We start from the raw sequence: 9,045 nt of genomic DNA, 5'->3' as shown, positions 1-9,045 counted from the left end.
CTCTCTCTCTCTCTCTCTCTCTCTCTCTCTCTCTCTCTCTCTCTCTCCCCTCCCCCTCTCTCTGTGCGCACGCGCGTGCATGTGCGTGTGTGTGTGTGTGTGTGTGTGTGTGTGTAATAATTAAAGAAGAGGTCAAGAATTTTGGAGGAGATGGGAGGACTCAGAAAGTGAGAGGAGGTAAGAGTTATGGCAATGCTAAAGTATGAACTTCTCATAATATTTAAAAACTAAATAATATTTTTAAAACAAGGGTGGAACTAGCAAGATGGCTCACCAGGTAAAGACAAACCACCAAAGTCTCCTGACCTGAGTTAAATCCCAGACACCCACATGGTGAAAGGAGACTTCTAACCTTCACAAGCACATTGTGCCATACTTTTGTGGATGCACGAGTGCCCCCCCCACATACACACACACACAAACACACACACACACACACCACACAAACTGATAAAAATTTTAATATAGTAAATTAATTAACTAAAAGCCAGGAGTGTGGAATTTAAGAAAGAGAATGACAACGTGAGCTACACACATATACTACAAATTTCTCGGCATTATGTGTCACTGCTAACTCTCACCATTCTTATAAAACATGGGGGAGGGGAACTCCATAGGAAAGTCATACAGATTAACCCTATTCATTAGTGAAGGCCTATTCAGCCTTGTTAAGACCAGAAGAGACTAAAGTCTCAATAAATGTAAAAAAAACCCAAAAATCAGAAAGTGTCAGGGATCTGGGACAAGGGTAACAGGACTAAACCAACTGAAGACAGAAGACAAAATTATAGCCTCATATCTGTTTTCCATCTTCTCTACATCAGTTATTACTATGCATCCCATCTTCATGTCTGGATCAGGAGTCCCTTAAGGGTAGAAAGTATTTACATTATTCTCTCTGGTCACCCAGAGGAATCTGGCTAGCTTCTCATTCCCAAGATCTACTAAAGCCATCTGCTAGAGTAAGATCTCCCCACCACCACCCATGAGTATGGATGTGTGTGTGTGTGTGTGTGTGTATGTGTGTGTATGTGTATATGTGTATGTGTGTATGTATCGTGTGTATCTATGTGTGTGATAACTTCTACTGTCATTCTAATGGAAAGTCTAGGGCTAGCCTCCAGATTACTTTCCCCTACCCTGGCTCCTACTTCCTAATCTTTCCCAAAAGGTGCAAGCCTCCTCTATCAGCTAATCACTCCTACAATCTTATCTCTGTCAGTTCCGCTCAGCCCTGGTCTTCTCCTGGTTCTTCCTCCCTTTCCTGATTCCACTTGGAACACTTTCCTCTCTGCCCTCAAGAACCTCAGGCTTCTGCCAAAATCCAACCCTACATGCCTGGCCTCCCTTTAGAAGGTTCTCACTGAAACATGGCCTGATCCTCACAGTTCTTACAAATAGAGCATGCTCATTTTCTCCTCCCTTCTCTATCATCTTCCTCTTATTTGCCTAAGCCGTAAAAACTCAAAATTAGCTTGACTCCACCCCTCTCTTCCTCCCTGTTGTTTCCCTTCCCCTTGCTCCCACTCCCCCTTCAATATTCACCACATGCTATAGATTTAATCACAGAACTGCCTCTTATCTCCATTCTCACTGCTTCAGTCAAGGCCTCTGTTATCATTCTCCTGGACTATATATTTTCACTAGATCCCTGCCTCCAGGCTCTTCTCCCCATACTTAAGAATAACCCACAGCTATGCACAAAATGCAAACAGTGCACCTACTGCATTCCAGGCACTGTACGACGTGCTCATACCTCAAAGGACTAGGGAATATTCTATGTTAGATACTGAGGTGTTTTGTTTTGTTGTTGTCGTTCAACACTCTCTTTATTGATTTTTCAAATTTTCTTTTTTTCTTTTTTTATTTTTTGTGTTTTGATCATATCCACCGCTCCCCTAGATCCACAGTCCCTGCCCTGCTCACTCAACTTTGTGTCTTTTGCATTTTAAACCTACTAAGACCAATTTGTGTTGCTCAAATGTTCTTGAATCTGTGGTCTTCCACTGCAACATGGTCAATGTAGGAACAGAAAAACTATCTCTCCCTGAACCTTCATTTTAATACTGTATGAACCACCTGTCCAGCAGTCTTCATACATTACTTTACTTCTCACTAGGTGCTACTTATGTCTGTCCCCATTCCACAGACAAGATTACCTGCCTTCATTCACAATTCGAGTAGCAGCAGAAGTCAGACTTCAGACCAGGACCCCTCTCTGCCCCAGGGCTCTGCCGCTTCTGTTCAGTAGGAAAATTAACACTTGGAACCAAGTCAAACACAATGATCATGGTGTGAAGAATCTTAAAGCCAAGTCATGTGCAAAATGAAAGAAAGAAACAAAGGGTCTCTGACCTTGTGAAGAGTGAAATTTTAAATAGCCTGGTGGTTATCTCCACATGGCTCAAGTGTTGTCATATGAAAGAGGAAGCAAACATTCCATGTGCTTCCAAACAGAAGGGTTTGTGGCAGATCAGCACAGAACTCAGCAGAGTTTCAACTCAAGTTTCCCAACCCAGCCTCCTAACATGAAGAGGGCTTTAAGGAGGATCTAAACAATTTTTTTTTCCAGATGTATCTAGGGGATATTCTCACCGGGAGTATATGAGTGGCCCAGATCAGCCTGGGGATGACTTTAAAGAACAAGGATGTGTGACCCCACCCTTGATTTAGCCAAACAAAATTGTGAAGGGTTGAGATGACTATTGCAAGAATCCAAAACAAGGAAACAAGTCTTCCTTAAAAGAAGAAATATGGATGGGCCACCAACATAGGAAACACTAATTCAATTTCAACAGTCATCAAAGAAATACAAAGCATAACATCAATGTACTCTCTCTAACTAATCAGATTACAAAGATGAAGAATTTTAACCAGTGTCCGTACAGGAGAGGAGAAAATGTATGCTCTTATGTTCTATTGGTGGAGTACATTGAAACAACTTTCTGCAGAATAATTTAACAGTATTCTGGTTTGGTTTGCTTTGGTTTGGCTTGTTTTTTGTTTTTGTTTTTGTTTTTGTTTTAACCAGGAATTGTTTGTGGTGCTGAAGAATGGAGCTCAAGGCCTGGCACACTGAGTTACATCTGCACCCCTAAGAGAAAATTTCAATCCTAAAAATGCATATAGCTTTTGAACGAGGAATTCCATAGCCAGAAATTTAATCTACGGGCAAAATCTAGCAAATCTGAAAATACCCTCTCAAAGCTGTTTGACTCAGTGCTAACAGAACTACAATGATGGAATGGGGGTATTTTAGAAGCTGAACTATGGCAAGGGCAATTTAGGAAGTGATTTTAATTCATTTAAGTTTAAAGTGTCAGGTACAGTAGGAATGCCTGAAATCCCAGGAGGCTGAAGCACAAAGATTACAAATTCGAAGCCAACCTTGGCTACAGAGAAAGCCACTATCTCAAAATTCAAAATAAAGTAAAAATCTAGGTATCTATGACACTAGACAACTCATGTTTACAGCAGCATGAAACTAGAAACTACCAGGCCAGGGAGACAGCTCAGTAGGTAAAAGGGCTAGCAAAGCAAGTCTGATGACCTGAGTTTAATCCCTGGAACACACATAAAAAGTCAGGTGCAGGGGCCTGTCATTCAGGGTCCCTTCCCAATGAGAGATGTGAGGCTGAGACAAGAGAATTACCTAGAAGCTCCTGGGCCAGCTAGCCTGGAGTATACAGCTCACCAAAAACAAGAGAGGCCCCACCTTAACAAAGCAGAAGAGAACCAACTCTTGAAAACTGTCCTCTAACCTCCACACAGGCACTGTGAATAAAAATACCTAGATGCACACAAGGACATGTGCACACACACACACACACACATATATCCTAATAAGATTGTTGACAATTTTATTAAATATGCTTATGTAAAAGTAGGTTGGCTAATATGAGCAAATATAAATAAGATATAGATAAGAGAAAAGTTACTAGTTACTTTTTCTCTTCTAAGTTTTCTTTAACGAATAAGTATTTTTAAGTGGCAAAGCAATAAATGTTTAAAGAAAGATCACTGGTAATCAGGATAGGGAAAAGTCTTAATCCGGAGAATGGATTTAACCCATTAAACTTAGAAAACAAATTCTAGGACTGGGGAGATAAACGAAGTATATAAGAGTGCTTGCTGTTCAAGTTTTCATCCCCAGCATCTCGTTAAAAAGCCAGGTGTAGCTATGGGCACAGTGAGACTGGGGTACAGAGACAAGAGGATAGATCAGTGTAGCCAAAGAATGGCTCAGTTCTGGCCATCCAGAAACCTTCATTCAAGGAAATTAGTTGTCAAGTGACAGAACAGGGCACCAGTGTCCTCTGATTTCTGCATGGATGCACACAGATGAGAATATTTACATGCACATGCATGTGTGTGCATGCACACACACACATGCACGCATGCACGCACCAAAAAGAAGGGGTAAAAAATTCTATTTGCTGCTTCAGTGAAGGCTCAGTGATATGGTCTTTGGTTTTTCTAACAAACTGAGTTGGTCCTTTGGACAAACTTTAGAGGAGTGGGTCACCCTGAACCCTTCTAACAAGAGAAGCTACCAAAAGGAATAATAAGGAACTCTTAGGTTCAGGTGCCAAGGCTGTGGCAAACTTTTCCCACTCTTAGATCAATAAGAGCCAAACTAAATCTTTGAACTGGAAAGGCATGCTCAAGAAGCCAAAATTGAAGCCAGGTATGGTAGTACATGCCTGTAAACCCCTAGCATTCAGGAGACTGAGTTAGGAACATCATGAGTTAAGTAAGTAAACAAGCACAGCCAAGTTGGGCTAAGAGTGTGGCAAAGTAGTAGATTAGCACCTAGCACACTCCAGGGCCATGAGTTCTGTCCCCAACATCAGCGAGGCGAAAGCCCAAGTTGAAACTTTATTCCACAGTGGAAGTGTCACCTCCTTCCAAATGAAGCTGTAGATTTTGTCCTATATTAAGTACTTTGCACAAACCCCCTGGGAAGAGGGAACAGAGGAGCTGCTGAGTTTTTCAGTTCTTGCCTAAAGGCAAGCAAGACAACTATTCTGCTCAAAGGCAGTTGTGAGTGGCAGGTGGAGGAAGTGAACAGCTGCCTACCCTTTTCAGCCTTTCTCAATTCTAGAGAGCTAGCTACTCTTCATTTGAAATTCCTTGACTCCAGCCAAAGGACCTGTCCAAATTACCTTACCTCAAGGAGCTACAACTGGTAATATCTAACAACTTTTGGGTGATCATAAGTAGCAAGCACTACTTTAAACTCCTACTAGGAGATACAGTAGGTTTCTCAAATGTTTTTGGTCTCCATCAGGCACCAGGAACTATAACCTGAAGTATAACAAAAACACAGAACTCTGCACTTTAAAAATGCACGTATGTGAACATTTTCCATTAGCCTCAGTGCTCACTGGTGGGTTATCTTGTCGCTCCCCAAGGCTCTCTTGAGATATCTTAGTCAATGGCGATTTGATAATTATCCCTTTCCCTGGTTTAAAACTGATCTTCATAAAAATGCTGAACTTACTAGAACATGCAGTCGTGAAATAGCCTCTCTTTCTCTGCCTGTTTCATTACATAGTTAATAGATTCATGGAAATACTAATAATGGCATGCTATATATAGTCAGGGCCCAAGCCTTCTGAATGTTTTTGAACAGTGAGCAAAATTGAATGATGTTATGGACATGCCAACAAGGATGTAACTGTAAAAAAAGAAAAAAGAAAAAAAAACTAAACAGGAAATAGTGTATATTTGTTCAGCTTGGTAGGGTTTCCAAGTTCTGTCAAGAATTATGTGGGAAGAAAAGTGTGGCCTGCTGTGCTAATGACTCCAACTTATGCTGAAACTCTAATACTATCTTGGGTTTATGGAAGCAAGTGTAAATCCCATCTCAGCTGTCCCTCAATAAACACTTGGAGTTTACATCAGAACTGAACCAGAAGTCGACAGCAGCTGCAGCATGGTTGTTTTGCTCTCCAGTCACCCCTGGCTTTCCTAACTCTGGTTAACAGGTCTATGAAGTATAAAAAAAAAAAACCAAAAAAAAACAACAAAAACAAAAACCAACCAAACAACAACAAGAAACAGGAAGGAAATTAATACATGAGAGTGAATGTACTGTTTAAAGCTATTTATTTCTTAATTGGCAAACAGCATTATTGAAGACTCTAAGATTGATTAGTCTCTCACTCTCTCTCTCTCTCTCTTACACACACACACACACACACACACACACCCTAGATTGGAACTAAATAAATGAATAAAAGTCCCTAAAGCACCTAACATTATGCCTTATACAGAGTAAGAGCTCAATGGATGGTAGATCACTAGAAACTACTCAGCCTCCCAAGTCTTAATACACATCACATAGCACAGAAACGAATAGATTTCACTCCTCTACATTCCCTTGTATAAAAGCTAAAAATTGATCCCAAGTGATGTCGGCTGACCAGGAAACCCCGGCCACAGGCTGTAGCTCCAAGAAGAGTATTTCTCTGTTAAAAGATTTTTTTTTCCAGCATTGCCTATAATGGAGAGGTAGGAAGAAGCCACTGCACCTGTGCTGCACAAAAGTTATAATGTCTGTAATAACCCAAGCATCCAGTAAGCTGAAGCAGGAGGCCTACCACCAGAGTTCCAGGCCAGCCTGGGCTACAGACTGAGACCCTGTCTCAAAACTGATTTTTTTAAAGCCTAAAACCTCAGAAAGAATGTTAACTTTACTATTGCAGGAGGCAGGTCAAATGCTGGTCAAATCCCAGCAGAGGTTGCCTGTGCCCCATTTATTCTCTTGATACCATCTGTCCATCTTCCCTCTCTCTTCACATGCTGTGGTAGATGGCCAGCCACTCCTTCTCAGGGAAGGTTTTCTTTCTTTATGATTTTAGAAAAGCCATCCTTGTGCTAGGCTGTCTGGATCACTTGCTAATAACCACTGAAGATGACAGCCTGGTATAAATGCCTTGCGCACAGCTTGTGGTCCTCTCTTAAATGGCCCTGATGACAAGTGAGGTTCTGATTTGACCTCAACAGGTTCTGGCTCCAAATTCAGAGCGAAATGTACAATAAGCCAAATCCATTAAAACAACATTAAAGGTCTGGGTTTAGCTTCACCAAGCAGCAGGATTAAACTTCAAGGGTCCAGCTATGATAAAGACATTTTTTTAAAGTCACTTGGCCCTGCACAGTTGCAGCTATTAGAAATCCGATTTTTATCTCAAAGGTACATATTTTACCTTTGATCCTCTTCCAGAATTCCCACTAATGTCAACTTTCCCCACTGTTAGGATCAGGCCCCTTGCCTCGCTTTAATGTTGGTTTTATTGCCGATTCTACAAGATCAACATAAAAATTACAAGGAAAAGCTGCGAGGTTCCCTTCCCAGGATAAGTTGTGCTAACAAAAAGCCCTCTCTTAAGTGGTGAAATTTAAACACAGCAAATAACACAAAATAATATAGGAGTGGAAAGAGATAAAAGCCAGCAAATCTCCTGCAAAACAAAGTAACAAAAAGCACGCTAATGAATAAGTCCTGCTGCTTATTTATTATTTAAGGTTTGGTCCCTAGTCCAAAATATTGGCAACGGGGGTCTTTAAAAGAAAAGGAACAAGTGTCCCTTATCATCCAAGGCTTCCCTCCAGATTTAGACAATCTGAACAGGGCTGATGAGGGTGCGCTGGTGTGAGGGGGGGTGGTTTCCCGGGGGGGCGGGGGGCTGTCAGAACACTCTCCAATCCCCCACCCCCCGCCCCTACCCCCCCCCCGCCAAGACATCCCCAGTTTCTGGCATAGGCGTCTGGTCTAGGGTCTTCATCCTTAGACAGCAACATCCAGCCTTTCTCCCATCCTTTAGCCTCCAAGCGCTCACAAATCTTAAAAGCCATCCTCTCCCAGAGGCGACAGACTCAAAACCCACTCAGGCGCGGACCCCCGTTGTTTCCAATCCTCTGCCTCTGCCTTAGTTGGCAGTACCCTTCAACACCCATCACCACCCTCCCTCTCCCCAGTAGCAGGAGGAAGTCGCTATGCTTCCTCTGTCCACATCGCCCGCCGGAGCTTGGGCGCCCAGGGCTTTTGGGTGGGGTGTGTGTGTGTGTGTGTAAGTGAGTGCGTGTGTGTGCGTGTACTCGATGTGTATCCGTGCTCAAGTATGTCTGCGCTCATCGCATCCTTCCGCCTAGGCTGCCCCAGGTGCCCTCCTAAAGGGATTCGGATCTCCTCGTGTCCTAATCTCCAGCTCTTTGTGCGGGGGTCCGGGGAGCGGGAGGTGCGATCTGAAGCTTTCAGCCGCCCCCGCCGGGGCGGAGACCCATGCTCCGTCCGCAGCTCTGTGAAACCCGCTTTGCCCTTCGGCTTCCAGCCTAGCGCACGCTGGTGGAGCAGCCAGAGCGCTGTCCCGTGGCGCCTGAGACTCCCACCCCCGGGCAGCCGGTCGCCAGAGCGAAAACTTAACTAGAACAGAGGAGAAAGAGAGCTCCTAGCGCACCGACCGCCGCTGCGCCCATCCTGCCCGCGGTCCCCAGCGCGCGCGCGGGAAGCCACCGCGCCGCTCCCGGTGTGAGCGAAGCCCCCCCCCCCAGGGACTCCCCGCCGCTCGACCACTCACCAGCACCACGGAACCACGGACGGCCTCCGACACGCTCTGGCGGAGCTCGGCTGCCGTGCCGGGCTTGCTCAGCCGCTTGGTGAATTTGCGCACTTCGGCCATGGCAGCGGCAGCGGGCAGGTCTCGGCGGGCGTGCTCAGTGCCCCGGGCCCGGGCGGCCGCTGCTGCTGCCTGTGTTTACACGCCGACTGGCCGGCCACATCTCAGCTCGCCGCCCCGCGCCCAGCTCCCGCGGCTCCTCCTCCCTCGCGCTGCTCCTCCCTCTTTCCCTCCTTTTCGCTCTAGCTTTTGCAAGCTCTGGATCCTGCCCGGCGGCGGCGGCAGCTCCCTCTCACCAAGGGCCCCGACCCGAGCGGCCAACAGCCTAAGAGGGAGGGTGTGTCTCCTGGAGGGGGAGGGAGTGCTGGAGGTGGGGGCGAGGGTCACGCGGGAAGAAGGGGAAGTGGCAAGCACCCGGGCT

The 9,045-nt window shown here is 45.0% G+C and overlaps 1 protein-coding gene across 1 annotated transcript in view; it reads right to left on the bottom strand.

The window, feature by feature from the left end:
* The window catches only part of Dock11 (dedicator of cytokinesis 11), a 177,430-nt gene extending 168,650 nt beyond the window's left edge, over positions 1 to 8,780 (bottom strand). The window contains exon 1 of the mRNA XM_028773169.1: positions 8,586 to 8,780. Within this exon, the coding sequence (XP_028629002.1) occupies positions 8,586 to 8,687 (102 nt within the window). The 5' untranslated portion in view covers positions 8,688 to 8,780. The remainder of the gene's footprint in view (positions 1 to 8,585) is intronic.
* Positions 8,781 to 9,045: the final 265 nt, after the last annotated feature.

The sequence above is a fragment of the Grammomys surdaster genome, unplaced genomic scaffold, assembly GCF_004785775.1.
Source record: "Grammomys surdaster isolate TR1022 unplaced genomic scaffold, NIH_TR_1.0 222, whole genome shotgun sequence".
In the NCBI taxonomy this organism is placed as follows: domain Eukaryota; kingdom Metazoa; phylum Chordata; class Mammalia; order Rodentia; family Muridae; genus Grammomys; species Grammomys surdaster.
The sequence above is the reverse complement of the archived record's forward strand: the minus strand, read 5'-3'. Positions and strand labels throughout refer to the sequence as shown.